Genomic DNA, 24,329 nt, shown 5'->3' with positions numbered 1-24,329 from the left:
TCAATAATAGCATTAGTTTAGCACGCCAAACAAACGATCACACAGCTCCATCAATAGAAAGGGAAGAAAAAAAAAAAAAAAAAGTCATTTTTATAATTACAAAAAGGTTTTTTCACTACTTAAAAGGCAACCTGTCAGCAGAAATTTCGCCCAAAACCTAAAAGATTCCCCCTCTGCAGCTCCTGGGTTGCATTCTAGCAAGGTTCCTGTTATTATTGTGCCCCCGTGAGAACAAAAGACTATATTACTTACCGGTAATGGGATTTTCCTGAGTCCACAACCACAACAGCACCCACGAGAGAGGGATCCGCCCCCTTCAGGACAGGAAACCTACAGATAAAAAAGGGGCAGTCCCCCTCCCTCATCAGTTGGTTGCAGAGAACCGGGAGAGGAACCGCCAATGAATGAATATACAAAATAGACAAATCCCAGGACACCAATGGTGAAAACCAAACAAGAAAGGGCAGGGGTGTAAAGGGTGCTGTCGTGGACTCAGGAAAATCCCATTACCGGTAAGTAATATAGTCTTTTCCTTTCGTCACGACAGCACCCACGAGAGACTTAGAGAGAATACACTCAGAGGGTGGGAAAAGATAGATTTTTGTGTACTCACCGTAAAATCTCTTTCTCTGAGTCTTCATTGGGGGACACAGGACCATGGGTTATGCTGCTGTCACTAGGAGGCTGACACTAAGTAGACATAAAAAGTTAGCTCCTCCCCAGCAGTATAACCCCTGAGCCGGAGGCGGACTCAATCAGTTTAGTGCACAAGCAGTAGGAGGAGAACCAAACAATCTTAGATAAGACAAGGAACAAACTATAACCAATTAGACGTGCGAACAATGGCCTGTGAATAAGGCCACTGAGGCAACAGACATGTAAAATGTAACCCAAAAAACACAAGTAGGGCGGGTGCTGTGTCCCCCAATGAAGACTCAGAGAAAGATTTTACGGTGAGTACACAAAAATCTATCTTTCTCCATCGTTTCATTGGGGGACACAGGACCATGGGACGTCCAAAAGCAGTCCGTGGGTGGGAAGAGAACCATCACCATAGATCGGTAGGAAACCGCTTCCTCCTGTCGGGCTTGACCCAGACCTACAGATACCTACCTTGTTACAAGCGTGCCACCGCCGCCCACAAGGATAACGGCAAGACTGGCCTCTGCCAAGCCCGGGTGTGAACCCGCTAGGAACTAGTAAGGTCTGCCGACTAGACCAGGTGGTGGCCCGGCAGACATCGGACCATCGACGTCTGAAGTCCAATCATCCAGGAGACTCCCCTTGGACGGTAGAAAAAAACGGCGGAGGTCCGTCTTCCATGCGATAGACTTCACCTATGGCGGAAAGGATCCATGTGGAAATCTTAGCCCTTGGCGCCGGCATGCGCCTCCTGGGACCGGGTGAAAGGATGAACTGTCCTGAAAAGATGAACTGACTGTCGGTGAAAACCGAAAAGTGCGGTCCAGAGGACACAACTACTGAGAGCTCGAACCAGCTCAGGAACGAATTAGGCCCTTTGCAGGATGAGAAGGTACTAGGACCGAACCCGAAAACCCAATCTCCTTATCTGGAAGGAAGGCGGGCTTGCCTTGTACCGAAAGGAGGGTAGTGGCCGGAGCACCCCCCTTTGCCCTGCTGGAGGACCCGGAAAAAAAGGGGGGAACAAAGGCAACAAGAGAGAGCTGTCCGCCCTGATGCCCCTTGAAAAAAAGGAGACGGCCACGACGAGCCCACCTATCCAAAACAGGTGGGAGTAAGAAGCACTCGGAAAGGTTCAAACCGAGAGCCGTGAAATGAACCCATCGCTAGATTAAGGTCCCACGTTCCTAGTGGACGGTGATGCCGCCGAGCCAGATGGACGCTTCTCTGCGTGAAACTCTTGATCGTGGAACGAGAAGTGATACGTCTCTGAAACCGGAATAACCGCGTCGACACCTGGCACCTAGAGGGACGCGCTAGAAGCCGCATCCCGCTCTGACTGCCAACCTGGCAGTAGTGCAGGAAGGAAGAGAGAGAGAGAAAAGAAGAAGTGCTCCTTACACCCCGGAGGAACTCCACCCGTGTGGTAATACATCTTCGAGGGAACCGGCTTCCCGGTCTATACATTGTCTGCATCCTTTTTGCCAATCGGCCTGTGCAAGCTAGAACCCGGGATCCGCTATTAAGGTCGTCAAACCTAGGGCTTCTAAGTCCCGGTGGAAGAGAGGGCCACGACACGAAAGAACTGGACGGTCTGGAAAGCGCCACATGGCATCCGCGAGTGGATTGAGTGAGTTCTGTGAACTATGCTCGCCTGGGCCCCTCCATAGGCACCTTCTGCCTTGGTCCATCTTGAGAACGCTCGAGATCATGGGAAGCCGTGGGAAGATGCCGGAGAGAATGAACTGGCCTCACGGCCGGCCGAGGGCGTCGTCACCTAGCGCAGAGAGGGGGGCACCCTAGACGCGCCGTTGACTAGAAAGCTGGATCGGGGGCCAATAGGACCACTACTGGACGTCTTCTTTCGTCGTAGATCTGGCTGGAGACCTCCCTGTTGAGGAGCCAATTGCCTAGGCGAGGCCCTTCCCCGTCTAAACGTCCACGGTAGGGATGTGTACTGCCGAGATTAGAGCGCGACAAGATCCGGCCGGAGCAAGAACTTCTTGACCTGTTCCTTTGCCATGACACTTCCTGCGCCTCCCTGGTGGATGATGCACGCCACCGCTGTGGCATGGTTCGACTGGAACCTGATCGGGCAACCTCGCCCCAGTGAAGAAAAAACGTAACCGGTCTAACCGGATGGATCTGAATTCCGGAATGCTGAAGGGGAGACCACACTCAAGGGGTGTCCCTCGGGACCGAGCTGTGGAAAGGTGGACAAGCCCACCCTAGCATAGGAGACTGGTAACGGCTGATGCTATTCTCCAGAGGAGACGGAGAGGGGATCTTCCCAGGGAACGGTTACGAAGACAGGTCCACTAGGAAGGGAATGGCGGGTCCCCGGGACAAACGGAAGCTATTTATCTCCGTTCTTCCGTGGGGACCTCTGGAAGGGCAAGGATGTACACTGGTAAGTGTACCGCCGCTATCACCTCCACCAACCACTGCGGACTCGCCTACCGAACCCGACCTGGTGCGGGAAAGAAAACTACTCCTGCGTGAAGAGTAACTTCCCTTGGGCGGTCTCGAATAACATGCCTAAAGGGATGATCTACCGGGCCGGTGTCTGAAAGGACTCCAACCGGTAGATCAACTACCCTAGTAGCGAAAAAGTGACGATGACGGGGTCTAAACCCCAAGACGAGGATCCTTGAAGGAAGAAGTCTGGACCCCCAGGTCGTTTATGGGCGGAGTGACCGTAACGGCCCTGCAGAGTAGGATGTGCAGGAACAGGCGCCCTGATCCCCGCAAGCGCTCTTAAAAACTGGAATTGGCCGCTGCAATGCAAGGCGGAGGGACTGTTTGAGAGATAGAGGCGCCCTGACGGTTGCGGGTCGAACGGACTGGACCGAGCGTGAGGCGACGATCCTGAGCGTCTGGGCCGATGCTGGGAAGAGAAGTGCTCTTCCCTCACGTAGCCTAGGGGAAGATGTACGCTTCCCTCACGTAGCCTAAGGGATCCACTGGACTAACCTATTTCCGAAGGGACGGTCACCTACAGGCGGAAGGAAAGTCAGCGACTCCTTAGATGTCGTCTCCGCGTTCCAGCTCCTGAGTCAGAGGCCTCGACGGGAGTCACACTGCTGCTACAGGCTCAGGCCGTGCGGCTGGTAAAACGCCAGGGCTATGATGAGAAGGTACTTACCGCAGATGTCCACCAGTTCTGAATCGGCAGAGATGGAATGTAGTCCGCTGCGTAGGGTGTCCGTGTAGTCCCTGAGAGACGTCACGTTAGGGATGATAAGCTAAGAGGAAACCAGGCGGGTGGATCACAGGGGGGCATGCCCCTTCTCCCCGGAGCCCCTTGGAGAATGGATAAAGACAATAACAAAATTTACCGATGGTAACGTCCTGTCTGGATGGTGTCTGTGAAGGAGCAGTAACTCTGCGAACTATTGGATGTCCACTGCAAACATCATGGGTCCGCTAGGAAAGTCTTAAAGGAGACCTGTGTGCTCAGAGAAGAGAAGAGAACTATCCGTGCTCTTATGGTCTGACTCACCGTTTCCTCCCAGCTAATCGCCATGCGTCGAACCTCGGCGCCTGCTCGGAATCCAGCAGAGGTGGTACGTCTGGGTCATCACCAGAGAGGTCGGAAGGCTCCTGGACGAGCGGGAATTTTTGACCTGGGAATGAAGGAAAAACCAGGGGGAGGCGCCGAAGGCGAGACCTGGCGGGTCCGCTTCGAGCAGTGGATGAGGTCCCTGGTACGGGACTCACCTCCCCCGGTGCGTGCCGGAGAGAAAAGGACTGTCCGTACCTTTAAGGCTTGACTCACCATCCTTACCAGGCTATTAGTCCTGCGCCAAACATCCGGGTCCTCCTGCTCGAAGTCCAGCAGAGGTGGAACGCCTGGGCCATCCCCCAGAGGTCGAAAGGCTACCAGAGGAGAGGCAGTCTGGACCTGGGGATTAAGGTGAAAACTGGGGGCGCAGACGACGAGACCTGGCGGGTCCGCCTTGGGCAGAGGAAAAAGGTCCCTGGTACGGGACTCATCTCCCCGGTTGCGCCAGTCTTGCGGATGGTACGACAGAGCGTCGGCCGGGGACGCAGCGCATGCGCACCCACCCGAGGGACGTAGGCGAGGGGATGTAGGGCCTGAGACAGGGCGCTAACCCGCCGGCAGGGGCGGGATACAGGGGCGTGCAGTGCCAGGGGCTGCGGTAGCTGTAAAACACTAATGTAACATCATTTGGGTAATTCACAACAGAGGGAACAGCCCATACTAACTGTATCTCTGATGCTAACCAAGAACCCGAAGGAGTGCTTGTAAGAGTTAATAAATATATATATAAATCTACCTTTACGTATTGAAATAAACTGAGCCCAGCAAAAAGAAAAACAACCACTATCGTTAAATGAAGGTGGCTAATTTTGGTCAACTTTTCCCCAGATATGAGGGTTGCTGCAGCCTCAGCACTCCGCAGAACAGGGGACTGCTATAATCCCTCTTTTCTACTTTATTTTTTTTTTTTCGTTATATAAAATGGATGCTGAGGAGGCTGGAGGCGGGCCTAGGAGAGCGGGAAAAAACCCTCCACCGCCCCCCCTGGGATGCCTGGGGCTGGGAGGGGGGGTGGCGACCGAGCGGCCGGCGGCCAATAGCGCTGCGGCAGGAGGCGGGCCTAGGACGCCGGGGACAGGGCCGAAGCCGGGACCTAAATTTTTGAGCTGCCCGTGCAGGGAAGATACCGACCGGCTGCCCTGCCAGCGAACGGAGGCGGCGGCGCAGCCGCGATGACCGGATGCCTGCCGGAAGCTCCGTGCACGCCGCTGCACTCTGTCGCCCGATGTGGATCGGGGCGTCCGGTGACTAGGCCCAGACCGGGGCCTAAATTTCGCCGCCGGCCGAGGAGGGGAAGGTAGGAGAGGGTGTCCTACCTGGTCGGCGGCGGCGCCCCTGTCCAGTGTGCAGGCGTGGAGCTCTGCACCTGTTCCTGTGTGCTCCGCACCCTGGAGGAAAGGCTGCGGCACCAGGGAGAAGAAATAGGAAGGCAGGGAGGTGGACGCCAGTGGGGGGTGGGAGCCCCCTGTAAACGTAGCAGCGCTGCGGGCCCCAGCATACATCCAGACGCGCTGCAGAGGTCCAGTCCCTGCTGTATGCCCCTTACACCCTTTGGGGTGATACCGCAGGGTGAATAGGGGGTGCCCCGGAAGGTTCTGCCCCGCGTGCCGACCCGGGAGTGGTACCACGGAAATTGGACGGGGGAGAGGGCCCGACGTCTCAAGCCTCTGCGACCCAGGGGAGTGGTACCCACACGGGCTGCGAGAGCTGAGGTAGAGAAACGATACCTGTAGAGACAGAAGTACCACAGATGAGATCGACGAGCGTCGCCGAGAAAAAATTTAAAAAATACGCAAAAAAATCAAGTGGCTGAAGGGGGCCCAGCCGGCCCACATCAGCCTCCTACGACACTAAGCAAAAACTGATTGAGTCCGCCTCCGGCTCAGGGGTTATACTGCTGGGGAGGAGCTAACTTTTTATGTCTACTTAGTGTCAGCCTCCTAGTGACAGCAGCATAACCCATGGTCCTGTGTCCCCCAATGAAACGATGGAGAAAAACTACGCTAAGGGCCAAGCCTCCAACGGAAGACAGTGGAAGAACAAAGGCTAGCCGGCAGAGCCCGGAAAGGCGGACGGAGAGGACCAGGGCGCAGCCGTACAATACCATCGAAGGAGACACTGGTCACATCCACCCAAGGGGGAGGCTACCACCCAGGAGAAGGATCCGACACCGAGGAGGCCAGAGGAACTCGCTTCACCACAGACGATAGGCAAACAGCATCCCACAGCCATCGGGACAAGGGACGGCACGCCACGCGAGGACCACAGCCGGAATCCTGAAAGACAAAGAACAAGGAACAAAGACCAACCCCCCCGCCAAGGGGCCGACCTAGCGACATAGGCCAGGACAGAGCCCCCCGAAACGAAGGAATGGAGAAAGCACCCCGCGTGGGAAAAAACCCAAAGACACCCCGCGCGGCAGGAGAACAACCTGAACCGGAACACCCGAAGGAAGGACCAACGGACAGGGCCGGACAGGCGCGAACACGCCCAGCAGAAGCAAGGGCGACCAATAGACAGAGGAACAGGGACAGCACCGTACCGGACGAGGAGGAGAAGAGACTCAGAGGCGAAGCAGGAAGCCCGAGGCGCCAGGCCAGGTGGAAGGCCAGGGAGGCGCAAGGCGGCAGAGGCGCAAAGCAGGAGCGCCGCAAGGAGCAAGCACAAAAGCGCAAGGCCTAGAGACGCAGGACGAGAACACAGGCCCACACGACCAGGAGGCCCCGAGGCACAGAGGCCAACAGGCACAGAGCCCAACAGGCACAGAGCCCAACAGGCACAGAGCCCAACAGGCACAGAGCCCAACAGGCACAGAGCCCCAGAGGCACAGAGCCCCAGAGGCCCAGAGACCAAAAGGCCCAGAGACCAAGAGGCCAAGAGGCCCGGAGGACAAGAGGCCCAGAGGCACAGAGGCCCAGAGGCACAGAGGCACAGAGGCACGGAGGACAAGAGGCCCAGAGGCCCAGAGGCCAAGAGGCCCAGAGGCATAGAGGCCCAGAGGCATAGAGGCCAAGAGGCATAGAGGCACAGAGGCCAAGAGGCACAGAGGCCAAGAGGCACAGAGGCCAAGAGGCACAGAGGCCAAGAGGCACAGAGGCCAAGAGGTAAGAGGCCAAGAGGTAAGAGGCATCGAGGCACAAGGGCCAAGAGGCACAGAGGCCAAGAAGCACAGAGGCCAAGAGGCACAGAGGCCAAGAGGCACAGAGGCCAAGAGGCACAGAGGCACAAGGGCCAAGACGACAAAGGCCAAGAGGCACAAAGGCCAAGAGGCACAGAGGCCAAGAGGCACAGAGGCCAAGAGGCACAGAGGCCGGAGCCAGGAGGCATAGGGACAGGAGGCCCAAGCCAGGAGGCACAGAGGCCAAGAGGCACAGAGGCCAAGAGGCACAGAGGCCAAGAGGCACAGCAGGCCAAGAGGCACAGCAGGCCAAGAGGCACAGAGGCCAAGAGGCCGGAGCCAGGAGGCACAGAGGCACGGGGCCAGGAGGCCCAGAGGCCAAGAAGGCACAGAGGCCAAGAAGGCACAGAGGCCAAGAAAGGCACAGAGACCAAGAAGACAAGAGGCACAAAGGCCAAGAGGCACAGAGGCCAAGAGGCACAGAGGCCAAGAGGCACAAAGGCCAAGAGGCACAGAGGCCAAGAGGCACAGAGGCCAAGAGGCACAGAGGCCAAGAGGCACAGAGGCCAAGAGGCACAGAGGCCGGAGCCCAGAGGCACGGGGCCAGGAGGCCCCGAGGCCCGGAAGCCACACACAGGCCAGGAAGCCACACACAGGCCAGGAAGCCACACACAGGCCAGGAAGCCACACACAGGCCAGGAAGCCACACACAGGCCAGGAAGCCACACACAGGCCAGGAAGCCACACACAGGCCAGGAAGCCACACACAGGCCAGGAAGCCACACACAGGCCAGGAAGCCACACACAGGCCAGGAAGCCACACACAGGCCAGGAAGCCACACACAGGCCAGGAAGCCACACACAGGCCAGGAAGCCACACACAGGCCAGGAAGCCACACACAGGCCAGGAAGCCACACACAGGCCAGGAAGCCACACACAGGCCAGGAAGCCACACACAGGCCAGGAAGCCACACACAGGCCAGGAAGCCACACACAGGCCAGGAAGCCACACACAGGCCAGGAAGCCACACACAGGCCCGGAAGCCACACACAGGCCCGGAAGCCATACAGAGGCCCGGAAGCCATACAGAGGCCAGGAAGCCTAGAGGCCAGAGGCACCGAGGTAGGAGGCACGAGGCCAGGAGGCAACCCAAGCGCGCGGTCAGGAAGCCCAAGGCACAGAGACAGTACACATAGAGGCCCGAAGGCAGGAGGCACCGAGGCCCAGAGGCCAAGAAGGCACAGAGGCCAAGAAGGCACAGAGGCCAAGAAAGGCACAGAGACCAAGAAGACAAGAGGCACAAAGGCCAAGAGGCACAGAGGCCAAGAGGCACAGAGGCCGGAGCCCAGAGGCACGGGGCCAGGAGGCCCCGAGGCCCGGAAGTCACACAGAGGCCAGGAAGCTACAGAGAGGCCCGGAAGCCACACAGAGGCCAGGAAGCCTAGAGGCCAGAGGCACCGAGGTAGGAGGCACGAGGCCAGGAGGCAACCCAGGCGCGCGGCCAGGAAGCCCAAGGCACAGAGACAGTACACATAGAGGCCCGAAGGCAGGAGGCACCGAGGCCAGGAGGCACAAAGGCCCGAGGCCAAGAAGTACAAAGGCCCGAGGCCAAGAAGGCACAGAGGCCCGAGGCCAGAAAGGCACAGAGGCCCGAGGCCAGAAAGGCACAGAGGCCCGAGGCCAGAAAGGCACAGAGGCCCGAGGCCAGAAGGCACAGAGGCCAGAGGCCAGAAGGCACAGCGGCCAAAGGCCAGGAGGGACAGCGGCCCCAGGCTAGGAGACACAGCGGCCCCAGGCTAGGAGACACAGCGGCCCCAGGCCAGGAGGCCCATCGGCCCAAGGGCAGGCAGCACAGAAGACCAAGGCCATGAGGCACAGAGCACCAAGGGCAGGCAGCACAGAGGAACAGAGGCACAAGCCAGGAAGCACGAGGCCCGGAAGCACGAGGGCCAGAAACACAAAGGCCCGAGGCCAGGAGGTCCGGAGGCCAGGAGGTACAGGGACCAGGAGGTCCCGAGACCCAACCCCAGGAAGCGCAAAGCCCAGGAGGCTCAGAGGCCGGGAAGGCCAGAGGCCAGGAGGGCCCGAGACCTGAGGACAGGGGGGGTAGAGGACACAGAGGCCACAGACACCAGGAGGTCCCGAGGCCACAGAGGCCAGGAGGCCCAGAGGCCACAGAAGCCTGGAGGACACACACAGGTCACATGGGCCAGAAAAACACACAGGCCACATGGGCCAGGAGACACAGAGGCACAGGGGCCCGGAGGCCACAGGGACCAGGAGGTCCCAGAGGCCACAGGGTCAGGAACCCACAGAGGCCACAGGTGCCAGGAGCCCACAGGGGGCCAGGAGCCGACAGGGGCCACGAGGCCACAGAGCCCACAGGAGCCAGGAGCCTACAGGGGCCAGGAGTCCACAGAGGCCACGGGCCAGGAGTCCACAGGGGCCAGGAGTCCACAGAGGCCACAGGGGCCAGGAGTCCACAGAGGCCACAGGGGCCAGGAGTCCCCAGAGGCCACAGGGGCCAGGAGTCCACAGAGGCCAGGAGTCCACAGAGGCCACAGGGGCCTGGAGTCCACAGAGGCCACAGGGGCCCGGAGTCCACGGGGGCCCGAAGTCCACAGAGGCACAGGGGGCCAGGCAAACACAGAGGCTACAGGGGCCCCTGGCCATGCGGCAGAATCCAGCTCCAAAGTCCGATCAGGAAGCCACACAGCCCGGCCCGAAGCCACGTACCGACCCCGGACTAGCGCAGGCAGGGACTCCGGGACGATCCTCCGTGCACTGCCGGGACACCGCCGAGGAGACAGAGCGGGGACGCGGCCCCGGACACATCGCACCCGCCGTGCAACCGGAAGGCGCAGCCCGCGCCACAGGGAGAGGCGCCGGCCGCCGAGCACCGACAGCAACTTACCCCGCGTCCGGCTTAGGAAGGAGGGATCCACGGCCGTCACAAGGAACCTGCCCGGTCCACTCCCCCGGAAGCGCTCCAGTGCACTTCCGGGTCACGGCAGCAGAGAGCGCGCGAACACGGCAGGGCCCCCCCTGCCGTCCACAGAGCCAGGCGCGCGCAGGTGCCGGCGTCATTACCCCGGAGGCAAAGCCGAACCAAAGGGAAGAGGACGAGGTGCACCGGAGGACGGAGTCCACGAGGGGAGCTCCACCGACCGTGCTTCTGGACCTAGAGCTCCGCCGTTCCCTCGGAGACCGCACGGACTCAACCGGACCCAGGTACTGTAGGTTCCTCTCCATGCAGGACAGGAAACCAACTGATGAGGGAGGGGGACTGCCCCTTTTTTATCTGTAGGTTTCCTGTCCTGAAGGGGGCGGATCCCTCTCTCGTGGGTGCTGTCGTGACGAAAGGAAAATAAAGACTTTATAAAGTCTTACCTTTTCCTATGCAATCTTTTTTTTATAGTCACGGGGGCAGGCTTTCTGGCATCAGTTATTCTCCCTCCTGGTCCTTTATACCGTCCCCGATCGATCCTTTCCATAGCTGATGACACCGCCCAGTGCTCCTGCGGTCCCCGCGGATGCCCAGTGCCAGTATCACGGGACTGAGCACTTAGCACAGTGTGACCGCTGGTGACGTGTGCGCCGGCAAGAGCTTATGGGCGGCGCTGTGATTGTCATCAGCAAGTGCCCGCCCATAATCTTGTGCTCGCGCTTTCCCCTCTGCCTCCACTGTTCTGCGCAAGCGCTGGCCAGATGACCCCACGTCACCTCTTACCCATCTTTCCCTGGAACAGGAAATAGATGGGAGGTGACGTGGGGTCATGGCCAGCGCTTGCGCAGAATGGTGGAAGCAGAGGGTAAAGCGCGAGCATGAGATTATGGGCGGGTACTTGCTGATGACAATCACAGCGCCGCCCATAATCTTGGTATTGTAGTTTTTGTACTGACTAAAAATCACGTTGTTGCCGGGTTATTTTTACTGCACAATAAATGCCAGAAAAACAAAACCTGCAAAAAAAATAAAAAAAAAAATAAATTGTGGAATTGCCATTTTTTCCCAATTTCACAGCACTTTTTTTTTTCCCCAGTACAAAACAAAATGAACGGTGTCATTCTAAACTATCACTTGTCCCACAATGAAACAAGTACAATTAAAAAGAAAGCTATGGCTCTTAGGGGGAGAAAAAAAATAAACCACAAAAATGAAAAATCAGTCATTCCGGTATAAAGGGCTGGAATTTCTAGAAAATCCCAATTTGTTTGAAACTCCAGTTTATCTGCCTAGAACTGCAACTAAGACTGACAAAACCTTACACGGGGGTTACCCGGCCTCACATACAAAGTATATATGGAGCCATGTCAAAATTTATTTTTTTTAATATAGAAAATAAATCCCCAAAGTCAGATTTATATACAGTCAGTTTATATCGTTGTGCTGTGTTTTGACCCAAGAAGTGGTCTTCTTTGCCTCTTTCTTATTGGGGTCTTGAAAAGTTTCTGCATATCTCTCTCGTGCTTTCTCCCAGTTCTTCTGGTTCTTCTGGTTCCGAGAAGTGTTCTGAACGTCATCAATAGAAGAGGCGTTGTGAGCCCCCAGGCCCGCCTGCTTCTTATGGAGCTGGAGGTGGATCTGGTGATAAAAAAAAAGCATTAAATATTAAGCTGGGTCCACATGGTGTTGTAGATATCAAAGTTTGGGTTCAGTTCACGTGATTACAAAGGTATGAAAAATGTATAATTTATGAAGATTGTCAGTCATTGGATTTGAACTTCTATGGTTTTCTTATATACGGCTTTAAAAAAATAAAAAAACAAAAAAACACCTATTTTTGACCATCACGTCTGGATTTTGCACAAAATGCACATGACCAATATGTACAAGCGAGATGAACAAGAAAATATTTATTGTAGCCAAAAATGTACACAATATTATATATAAAAATGTATCAAACACTCATTCTGCAACTTTATTAGAAATGATTGCGCCTTTTCTTTTCAGAGCTTCTCTTGATCCCTTTTCTATGATAAAGGCCTGCGGATCTTCTCTGTGACGCATCCAGCAGTCATCCCCCATCATGTTCACGTTCCATCTACCTTGGTATCATCTCGCCATCTCTTTGATATCCTGATGAAATCTTTCTCCTTGCTCTTTAACAGCACCAAGGTTTTCAGGAAAGTCGTCCAAATGGGAATGTAAGAAATGTAACTTCAAAATTCATAAGACAATTTAAGGCTTTGGAATGTTTCAGCGTGATCTCCATGATGGACTTAAAAATTGTGGATCTTTGTTGTTACCTAGACATTTCTTCATGACTTCTTTAAAAGAATCCCAAGCCCTTTTTTCAGCTTTCATTTTTGTTTGGAACACTTCTTCCATTACGAGGTTTCGAATATCTGTACCCACAAAAATGCCTTCCTTTACTTTAGCTTCGGACAGTCCCCCAAACCTGGTACATAGGTCTCTCCTTCTTTTGGTAAAGCTTTCACAAACTGCTTCATCAGTCCAAGTGTAATCTAGGTAGGTGGCAGGAGAACTTTTTAATGTGATCAACTAAACGTTCTGCAGCTATGTTCTTGAGTCCAGGTTGCAAAAATGTTCTCGTTGGCCAACTTTATTGGCTCCAAGTCCTATCCAGGCTGTATCATTAACACAAAAAGAATGGATACTTCATGTATCCTTGCAGCCCAAGAAGCAGAGAGATAACTACGAGGATCAAGGATGGTCAATATGTGGTGATCTGAAAGTTAAGTTTCTTGAGAATAAAGTACAAACTCTCTCAGCTTTCCCTCAAGTTCCCAGAATGTCCTACAGGCCTTGAAGCATACTCGCTGCCATTGTGCAGTAGGCACAGATCTCCGACTTTTTTTTTTTTTTTTGACGAATCAAGAAAAGTTTCCACTCGCTCACATTGTACTCAGGTAAATTATTACATCAGGCCAGGAACATGATTACAATACAGTGGAGCACTATCTTGAGAAAAGAATGGAAAATTCCTTTTCGCTGCTTTTGTACCATGAAAAGCAGGAACCAGGAGCTAGCAGATTCTTTTTCTTTAGTCTGGAGCCTAACAGTTCTGCAGAATGTTTAGGAAGGTCCAAGGCCCTGACTAAATAAATAATTTAATTTGAGCTATGAAAAAAAGAATGAAATTACACTAAAACCATCCACCAAACGTCAAGCAAAGGAGTCAAACTATGGTGCAAGAAAAAGTATATGGTCAGTGTTTATGAAAAAAAATGTGATGGAATTGTAAAAACATTTTTATACAGAGTTCTGGGATCGAAAAAAATATATATTTAAAAAAAAAAAAAAAAATCACCTCTTACTTTTCAAACAATTTGACCTTTGCAGACCTGTGTTATTTGCCACAAATTTCACCCAATATATTGCAATGAATGAAAAGTTGTGAAAAATCATCACCAGAACTGATATGCTGCAGATTGGCAACATATGGAGAGGGCGTTAAAAACCCCAACCAAATCATTGTACTGTAAATTTCTACAGATTTTTTTTTTTTTTTTTTTTTTATACAGAATTCGCACCAAAAAGGACATGCAGCAATTCAACCCCTTTCCTAGGACACGATATATGGAGCCCATGGCCGGTGCCAGCTGTGTGGTACAGCTGGCTCCTGCCTCTAACTCCAGGATTGGACCCAGCTCTGAGTGCTGACTGCTTTACCATTTAGATGCTGCAGTAAAGTAGATAAACACTGGTGGGTTGTCATGGCCGTTGTATACCTTTCTACTCTTATGAAGTCTAGCATTTATGGGACAACCTTTCTAAATTGGTTCTTTATTGAAAGTGGTTGTCCGGTCTAAATCCGCAATTCTGCAGTCCCTCTATGTGTCTGCAGACTTGTGGATCCTCAAATCAGATGCACAACGCACCGTGAGGAGTTGCCGGTGTCAAAGCGGGGAACGGCGGTCATGTGAGCGCAAGTATGCAATATGCATTCTCCTGCCCAGAATGCGAATGGAGGGCTGCAACCTCGCTCAAAACAAGTGTACTGAGCAAAGTTGCACCACACTAGTCAGATTCTGTCTAAGTGTGTAGATATCACATACTCATGGCTTTGAAACTGCCGTTCCTGACTGACAGAGGCAAATCCCCAGAGCGCAATGTGCATGTGATGTGAGGATCCACAAGTCTGCAAGAATATAGAATGATACAGAGGGACTGCAGACTTGTGGATTTAGACCGGACCACCACTTTAAAGGGAACCTGTCACCATATTTGGGGCCTAAAGGCTGTGGCCACCGCCAGTGGGCTCCTATATACAGCATTCTAACATACTGTATATAAGCGCCCAGGCCGCTGTGTAGAACATAAAAAACACTTCATAATAATTACCTAAACAGTCGGTGTGGAGCAGATGGACGTCTCCATTCTCCGGGAGCGACCCTCCTCTTTCGGCCACCTTTGTCCTCCTTCTTCTGAAGCTAGTGTGGATGACGCGCCCGACATCATCCACAATAGCCGGCATTGAGGTTCCGCGCATGCGCACTACAATACTTTGATCTGGCCTGCTATGACCCCAGTGTCGGCTTGTGTGGAGGACATAGGACGCGTCATCCACAATAGCTTCAGAAGACGGAGGACAAAGATGGCCAAAAGACGAGGCGGGAGACGAGAACGGAGACGCCCATCTGACCCATCCGCTCCACACCGACCGTTTAGGTAAGTATTATAAAGTGTTTTTTACGTTCTACACAGCGGCCTGGGCTCTTATGTTAGAATGCTGTATATAAGAGCTCACTGGTGATGGCCGCAGCTTATATGGCCCAAATCTGGTGACAGGTTCACCTTTTAATGAAGTCAAAACACACAATTTTAAAACACTAAACAACTTACTGGGTCTTTCATTCCGTCTCCAGTTTTGCCAAGCCCTTCACCCTTTTTCCATCCCATTTTCTCCAACATCTGTCTTCCTTTGTTGCTGTCATTAATTTCTCTGTGTGAATAAAACAACTATTAAAACGGGCTCAGAGACAAATATTAGAAAATTTCAGTCACACCAACATCCTCAAAATTTTATAAGAGCTAGGATCCCCTTGCCCTCCTCATAAACGTACACATGTACGGACGCTGGGGCGTCATCTCTCTGGAATGTGCCTTCACTCCCCACCACCTTTCGGCGTCTTCCGGCTCGGTCTTTGTACTTTGAGTTTTTTAAAACTTTGTGGTCTTCAAATTCAGCTGTCTAAAGTGATAAAAAGAAATACTATAATTCAGCCATCTGTTTGTTAGATATAGTTTTTAATTCCAGCATATAAATACAGCCTAACGGTTTGTGCACACATCTTTTAGACGCTGATGTACCCGCAGATTTTTTGAAGACGTAAAACCGAACCGGTGTTTTTCCTAAAGCTTCTTCTTATTTGTATATTAAAATGCTACTGACAAAAGAGGATGTTTGGACAAACTATGGGTGAAAGCTGAAGCCACCAGGAGGCGAATACCAAGAATTACAACCTAAAGAATAAAAAAAGCTCCGTTATCTAGATTTGTGCCTGAAAAAGAAGGGGCGGGGATGCTACAAAGCGGGAAGAGCGCGACTGGCTGAGAGAAAAGGTGCTGTGGCCTGCCAGGCCTAGCAGGGCCGCAACAAAAGCCGGGGACTAAAGTTGAGTTCTGACCTCAGCAGAGGTGCCAGAAGGACACAGGACATAAGGATCAGAGAGTCGGCAGAACCATGAGGAGCCCTGGAAAGAATAGAAAAAAGACATTAAGAAGATATGAGAGGAAATGTGGGCTGTGAGTTAGCACAAACGCAGTGGATGTGGGAAAAAAGACTACTTGTTTGTCCTGAGGAGGCTTAATCCATTTAATGGTCCAGGTCTTCAGCTCAGTCTTCACTCAATGCAATGCGCCACACTCTAGGGGACGAGGTAGGCAGGAAAATAAGGGCACGGACCGTCTGCACCGGTACCTGAACACCGACTGTGATTGAAGAAGAAAAGGGTTCTGCCATCGAGAAGAGAGAGGATTTGGCCTGCCAGACTCTGCTCTCAGTCTGTGTCAGGACTACAGAGGGGCCCATTCCCCTCCATTTCCCCATCTAGATGAGAAAAAAGAGAATTTTGTTACTTACCATAAATTCTTTTTCTTATAGTTCCGACATGGGAGACCCAGACCATGGGTGTATAGCTTCTGCCTCCGGAGGACACACAAAAGTACTACACTCAAACGTGTAGCTCCTCCCTCCTAGCATATACACCCCCTGGTAGCCAGTCCTAGCCAGTTTAGTGCAAAAGCTGAAGGAGGACATCCACCCACAAGTAGAGATAGAGCAAAACCCGGAACAACCGGAACCTCTGTCTACAACAACAACAGCCGGTGAAACCACACGGAACAAGAAACCTGCCAACAGGCAACAGGGAGGGTGCTGGGTCTCCCATGTCGGAACTATAAGAAAAAGAATTTACGGTAAGTAACAAAATTCTCTTTTTCTTCATCGTTCCTTATGGGAGACCCAGACCATGGGACGTCTCAAAGCAGTCCATGGGTGGGAAATAAATAGAAAACTGAGAAGTAGGCGAAACCTAACTTCACAAATGGGCGACAGCCGCCTGAAGGATGCGTCTGCCCAAACTCGCATCTGCCGAAGCATGAGCATGCACTTGGCAGTGCTTCGAAAAGGTATGCAGACTAATCCAAGTGGCAGTCTGACAGACCTGCTGAGCCGTAGCCTGGGCCTGAAAGCCTAAGAGGCACCGACAGCTCTGGTCAAGTGTGCCTTGATCCCCGGCGGGAGAGGCACTTGAGTACACTAGTAGGTATCGGAAATGGCCGACCTAATCCAACGAGCCAGGGTCGGCTTAGATGCCGAGAGACCCTTACGCTGACCAGTGGTCAGCACAAAAGAGAGATGCACCGCCTAAGAACAGCGGTGCGAGACACATAAATCCGGAGCGCCCGCACCAGATCCAGAGTATGCAACGCCTTTTCAAAGCGATGAACAGGAGCCGGACAAAAGGAAGGCAGGGAAATGTCCCGGTAAAGGTGGAAGCAGCAACCACCTTAGGAAGAAGTCCGGAGTCGGACGGAGAACCACCTTGTCTTGATGAAAAACCAAAAAGGGGTGACTCCGAAGAGAGTGCAGCCAAAACAGAGACTCTCTTAAGGGAAGTTATGGCCACTAGAAAGACCACTTTCTGTGAAAGACGAAACAAAGAAACCTCCCTAAGAGGCTCAAAGGGGGGTTTCCGGAAGCCGTGAGGACCGGATTAAGGTCCCAGGGCTCCAAAGGCCGCCGGTAAGGCGGAATGATGTGAGATGCGCCCTGCATGAAGGAGCGCACCTGAGCCAACCGGGCGATACGCCGCTGGCACAACACTGACAGAGCCGAGACCTGTCCCTTGAGGGAATTGAGGGATAGCCCTAGCTGCAGACCGGACTGTAGAAGGGACAGGAGGGTCGGCAGGGCAAAAAAGGCCAAAGGATACTTCCGAGCCCGAGTCATAGTGGAGATGACTTCAGGAGAGATACCAGAAGTCGTCAAGATCGAGGACTCAAAAGCCACGCCGTCAACCTGAGAGCCGCAGGATTCTGGCGGAAAGACGGACCTCGTGAGAGAAGGTCTGGACAGTCCGGGAGATGCCATGGCACCTCTACGGACAGATGGAGCAGGTCAGGGTACCAAGCTCGCCTGGGTCAGTCTGGAGCAATGAGAATGACCCGACGGCCCTCTATTCTGATCTTGCGCAGGACTCTGGGCAAGAGCTAGAGGGAGAAACACGTAAGACAGACGAAGCTGGCACCAATCTTGAACCAGTGCGTCTGCTGCAAAAGCCTGAGGATCGTGGAGCGAAGATCCACGTCCGGAGAGCCCTACTTGCGGCAGATTGAACGAAACACTGCCGGATGCAGAGCCCACTCGCCGCTGTCCACGGTTTGACGGCTGAGATAATCTGCCTCCCAGTTTACCACGTCTGGGATGTGGACTGCAGATATGGTGGACTAGGAGTCCTTCGTCCACTGAAGAATGCGTTGAACCTTCAACATTGCCAGGCGGCTGAGTGTCCCGCCCTGGAGGTTGATGTAGGCAAACGCTGTCGCGTTGTCTGACTGGACTCGAATGTGCCTGGCCGCCAACAGATGGTGAAAGGCTAGGAGAGCTAGAAACACAGCTCTGATTTCCAGCACATTGATCCAGAGGGCTGATTCGGACGGAGTCCAAGTGCCCTGCGCTCTATGGTGGAGATATACTGCTCCCCAGCCGGATAGACTAGCATCCTGGTGAGGATCACCCGGGATGGGGCCAGGAAGGAGCGTCCCTGAGACAGAGGGGCCGAAGCCACCACTGAAACGAGCCCCTGGTCTGTGGCGAAGCCACCACCCCGAGGAAGGAGGAAGTCCGCTTGTTCCAACAGCGGAAAATGTCCAGCTGCAGAGGACGCAGATGGAACTGGGCAAGGGAATCGCTTCCATTGACGCCACCATCTGATCCAGCACCTGTATCAGGTGCCTGATGGAACGACGTCGGCCGCCAGAGGAGGGACTGCTGTTTGACTAAGGGCAGCTTCACAAGTGCCGACAGAGTCTCGAATTGCGTCCCTGGGTACGAGAACTTCTGGGTCGAAGTCAGAGTGGACTTGGACAGAATGACAAGCCACCCGAATTGGCTAGAGTGGCGAGAGTGAGCGAGACACTCCGCTAACAGTCTGCACTGGATGAAGCCCTGACTAGAAGGCCGTCCAGGACAAAAGGATCACTGCCAACCCCTAGAGGTGCAGGACCGCAATCACAGCTGCCTCGACCTTGAGAATACTCGAGGGGCCGTGGCTAACCCCAAGGGAAGAGCCACGAATTGGACCACTCCGATTGCAAAACGTAGCCAACGCTGGTGTGAAACTGCGATTGGCACATGCAGATAGGCATCTCTGATGTCGATGGATGCTAGGAAATCTCCTTGGGTCATTGATTGATCGCAGAGACTCCATGCGAAAATGCCACACCTGAACATGCTTGATGAGAAGCTTGAGATACAGGTCGGAAGGCACCGCCCCTTTTCGGGGACTAAGAATAGATTTAAGTAGAAATCTCAGAACCGTTCCCAGTCGGGAACCGGTACAATTACTCCATTGGCCTGCAAGGATGCCACGGCCTGTGAGAAGGCGGCGGCCTTGGAGCAGGGGGCAGTTGACAGAAAAAATCTGTTTGGAGGGCTGGATAGAATTCTATCCTGTAGTCGTGGGAGATGGTATCCCGCACCCACTGATCGGAGACGTGTTGAAACCACACGTCGCCAAGGTGGGAGAGCCTGCCACCGACCAAGGACGTTGCTGGCGTGGCCAGATAGCCAGGAGGAGGCTGACTTAGTGGCAGCAGCTCCTGCGGTCTTCTGAGGACGCGGCTTCGTGCGCCAGTTGGGTTTACGATCCTTGGCTGAGCTAGTGGACGAGGCCGAGGACTTAGAGAACGATCAGATGGAGGAACGAAAGGAACGAAACCTCGACTGATTCCTGCCCTTGAGAGGTTTCCTGGTTTAGGTTTGTGGCATGGAAGAACTCTTCCCGCCAAGAGCTTCCTTAATAATTTCATCCAGTTGTTCCCGAATAGTCTGGTCCCAGCAAAGGGAGCCCAGCAAGGAACTTCTTTAGAAGCATCTTCCTTCCACTCTCGAAGCCACAGGAGCCTGCGGATAACGAGGGAATTAGCCGAGGCCACCGCAGAGCGGTGAGAGTCTCCAGCATGGCAGACATGGCATAGGATGAAAAGACTGAAGTCTGGAAGTTAAGGCAACCATTTCGGGCATAGAGTCCCTGTGAGGGAATGCCTCTCCTCTAGAGAAGCAGAGATGGCTTTGAAAGCCCGCACTGCTGCAAAAGATGGGGAGAACGAGGCCCCCGCCGCCTCCATACAGATTTGGCCAGAAGGACAACCTGGCGGACAGCAAAACCTTAAGTGAGGTGCCATCAGCCACTGATACAACGGTCCAGGCTGAGAGTCTAAACACCGGAGGGTCCACCTTTGGTGAATGAGCTCACTCCTTGACCACCTCTGGTGGAAAGGGAAAACGGCTATCAGAACCACGCTTTTGGAAGCGTTTGTCAGAGCAGACCCTGGGCTTGGTCACAGTGGCCTGAAAACTGGAGTGGTTAAGGAACACACTCCTTGTTCTCTTAGGCAAGGTAAACTGGTGCCTTTTTGCCAGAGAGGGTTGCTCCTCTGATACTGGTGGATTGAGGTCCAGTACAGAATTAATGTACGCAAACGAAACACTAATATCTGCGTCACCCTCGGACCGATCAATGGTGGACATGGAAAGCGTCCGAGCCCCCAGTAACGGGATCCTCTTCGTCCTGCGAGTCAGCTCGTTGAATCAGAGCCGCGGGACGAGGAAGGAGAGGGGACCCTGCTTCTCCTGTGAGGAGGACGGGGTCTGAGACCAGAAGAAGAATCCTCTGTGGGCCTCGCTGAGCGAGCCGTAGCAGCAGAGGCGCCCTGAGAAGGGGGCTAATGCATGCTCAGCAGAGTCCGGGACAGCTGTCCCATGGAGAGAGGGATTCTACCCAAGCCGGGGTTTCAGCCACCGGAGCCGGAGCAGCCGGAGGGACCACTGGGGATGAGACTCCAGGCTGAGGCACCACCATGTTAGAGCAGGAATCACAATGTGGTTATGTGCTCGGTACAGGCAAGCCTAAATGCAGTGCCTATTGAGCCTTGCAGCCTTACTTCTCGTGTGAGACATGCTGCTGAAGTGGGGGCTCTGAGCCAGAATGACCCCCAGCAGAGTATTGCAGTATATAAGCAGTATATAAGCGGTATATAAGCGGTATATAAGCGGTATCTAAGCAGGCCCACAACCGGAGGTTGTGGCTTGCCAGACTGTTTTGACATTGTCTCTGTTCCCTCCAGATCCCACAGCCCGGAGCCCCAGAGAGATGCTGCAGTCAGCGCCGATTGCTGTGCAGACATGGCATAAGGACGCTGAAAAAAATGGCGCCGGAGCGAGGAGAGGGGGCGGGGCCTACTCTAAGAGCGGGATTTGGAGGGCCAAGGAGATATACAGGGGAAGGAATCTTTCCTCAGAGAGGAGTGTCTCTCCCCTGTGCCGAACAGCCGCTGGGCGGAGCCGCACTGTCCCTCTGCATGACTGACATGCAGGGGCAGTGAAATCGAAACTAGGCCTCAGGCGAAGCCGGGGCCTAGATTTAACACTGCGGCCGGCAAACAGGCACCATCGGCGCGGTTCTCGGGTAAAAACCAGAGAACCGGCCGGAAATCACAACAAGGTGAAATAACACAACTCCCCACAATAAATGTACAAGGGACCCCTGAATAACGTCTCAATACTTAGCTTATGAGACGCAGGGCCAGGTCCCTGAGGAGCGATCGCTCCGTCCTGCAGGGTCCTGAAAGGGCTGCGGATGGAGACCGGTCTCCTGCAAAGCAGTGAGAACCGTGATGGCTCCCACTTCAAGCCAGAGCCTCAGAGGATGGTGAAGGAGCGCGGCATGTGAAGGCTCCAGCCTTGTAAAATCAACCTTAACAGCACCGCCGACACAGTGGGGTGAGAAGGGACATGCCGGGAGTCCAGACTGGACCCGCTTTTCTTCCAAATCTTTGAAATCAAAAAAATCAAAAATCAGAGAATGCATGTGTGTGTGTGACCTCCTGAACACAAAGCATTGAAACTGGCTAGGACTGGCTACCAGGGGGTGTATATGCTAGGAGGGAGGAGCTACACGTTTGAGTGTAGTACTTTGTGTGTCCTCCGGAGGCAGAAGCTATACACCCATGGTCTGGGTCTCCCATAAGGAACGATGAAGAAAGTGAAGTTTCGAAAAAATAAAAAACACCAGCGTCAGAAACCGGTCTGGTGACAACTGACCCATGTCTACCCCCTAAGCGACATTAAGCTAAACTGCTTGATTGCCAGTAGCTTGGTATAGCCTGCCGAGGAGCGGACTTCTTTCTTTACGTTGTAATTCTTAGTATCAGCCTCCTGGTGGCAGCAGCGTACACCCATGGTTTCTGTGTCCCCCATGGAAGCGCCTGAGAAAGCGTTTACTATTCTCATAAAATCAGATTACCTTACCCAGGCGCACAGATAACCATGTGGTCATTCACAATATTAGTCTCAACCGCTAATTAGTTTTGTTATCTCCCTTTTTCAGTAGTGGTTTAATACACCAATAACATTATATTTTAATTAACTCAAATCACTTTCTTTACGGTACTTCCTATCCTTAATTTAAGAGCTAAACTTTTATTCACCTCTATGTGTGTTATGGCTAGTGGAGCACTGTATTATTCTGGAGCTTTCAAATAAAACACAATAACCTGTTTCATTTGTAAGATTCCAGTATACGTTTTAGCCTATTCATGGGGTCGGGAACAGCCAGCTGTCACTGCTTTGGGGAAAATTACAGTATATTTTTCTTTTCAAGTTATAAATGTCCATGCCCTTACCTGTAAACCATATTTGTCACGGATTTGCTTAAGTCCCTTTCTCCGTAATTTTTCTTTTTCCTCTTTGCTTAAGATAGGTCCAGCTGACAAAAAATAAACAGTGATCAGCATTTCACCTTTATTCCTAAGATACATTCATATGAAAAAGTTTGGGCACCCCTATTAATGTTTAACCTTTTTTCTTTATAACAATTTGGGTTTTTGCAACAACTATTTCAGTTTCATATATCTAATAACTGATGGACTGAGTAATATTTCTAGATTGAAATGAGGTTTATTGTACTAACAATGTGCAATCCGCATTTAAACAAAATTTGACCGATGCAAAAGAATGGGCACCCTTATCAATTTCTTGATTTGAACACTCCTAACTACTTTATACTAACTTACTAAAGCACTAAATTGGTTTTGTAACCTCATTGAGCTTTGAACTTCATAGGCAGGTGTATCCAATCATGAGAAAAGGTATTTAGGGTGGCCACTTGCAAGTTGTTCTCCTATTTGAATCTCCTATGAAGAGTGGCATCATGGGCTCCTCAAAACAACTCTCAAATGATCTGAAAACAAAGATTATTCAACATAGTTGTTCAGGGGAAGGATACAAAAAGTTGTCTCAGAGATTTAAACTGTCAGTTTCCACTGTGAGGAACATAGTAAGGAAATGGAAGAACACAGGTACAGTTCTTGTTAAGCCCAGAAGTGGCAGGCCAAGAAAAATATCAGAAAGGCAGAGAAGAAGAATGGTGAGAACAGTCAAGGACAATCCACAGACCACCTCCAAAGACCTGCAGCATCATCTTGCTGCAGATGGTGTCAATGTGCATCGGTCAACAATACAGCGCACGTTACACAAGAAGAAGCTGTATGGGAGAGTGATGCGAAAGAAGCCATTTCTGCAAGCACGCCACAAACTGAGTCGCCTGAGGTATGCAAAAGCACATTTGGACAAGCCAGTTACATTTTGGAAGAAGGTCCTGTGGATTGATGAAACAAAGATTGAGTTGTTTGGTCATACAAAAAGGCGTTCTGCATGGAGGCAAAAAAACATGGCATTCCAAGAAAAGCACTTGCTACCCACAGTAAAATTTGGTGGAGGTTCCATCATGCTTTGGGGCTGTGGGGCCAATGCCGGAACCGGGAATCTTGTTAAAGTTGAGGGTCGCATGGATTCAACTCAGTATCAGCAGATTCTTGACAATAATGTGCAAGAATCAGTGACGAAGTTGAAGTTACGCAGGGGATGGATATTTCAGCAAGACAATGATCCAAAACACCGCTCCAAATCTACTCAGGCATTCATGCAGAGGAACAATTACAATGTTCTGGAATGGCCATCCCAGTCCCCAGACCTGAATATCATTGAAAATCTGTGGGATGATTTGAAGCGGCTGTCCATGCTCGGCGACCATCAAACTTAACTGAACTGGAATGGTTTTGTAAACAGGAATGGTCAAATATACCTTCATCCAGGAACTCATTAAAAGCTACAGGAAGCGACTAGAGGCTGTTATTTGTGCAAAAGGAGCATCTACAAAATATTAATGTCACCTTTATGTTGAGGTGCCCATACTTTTGCACTGGTCAAATTTTGTTTAAATACGGATTGCACATTTTCTCTTAGTACAA

At 52.5% G+C, this 24,329-nt stretch overlaps 1 protein-coding gene across 1 annotated transcript in view; it reads right to left on the bottom strand.

Moving 5' to 3' along the window:
* Positions 1-11,643: 11,643 nt before the first annotated feature.
* AGGF1 (angiogenic factor with G-patch and FHA domains 1) overlaps positions 11,644-24,329 on the bottom strand; it is a 94,369-nt gene continuing 81,683 nt past the window's right edge. Inside the window, exons 11-14 of the mRNA XM_075325546.1 lie at positions 22,704-22,786; positions 15,359-15,486; positions 15,138-15,237; positions 11,644-11,912 (exon numbers count right to left, since the gene is read on the bottom strand). Coding sequence (XP_075181661.1) covers positions 11,700-11,912; positions 15,138-15,237; positions 15,359-15,486; positions 22,704-22,786 — 524 coding nt within the window. The 3' untranslated portion in view covers positions 11,644-11,699. The remainder of the gene's footprint in view (positions 11,913-15,137; positions 15,238-15,358; positions 15,487-22,703; positions 22,787-24,329) is intronic.

The sequence above is a fragment of the Anomaloglossus baeobatrachus genome, chromosome 1 (assembly GCF_048569485.1).
Source record: "Anomaloglossus baeobatrachus isolate aAnoBae1 chromosome 1, aAnoBae1.hap1, whole genome shotgun sequence".
NCBI lineage: Eukaryota > Metazoa > Chordata > Amphibia > Anura > Aromobatidae > Anomaloglossus > Anomaloglossus baeobatrachus.
The sequence above is the reverse complement of the archived record's forward strand: the minus strand, read 5'-3'. Positions and strand labels throughout refer to the sequence as shown.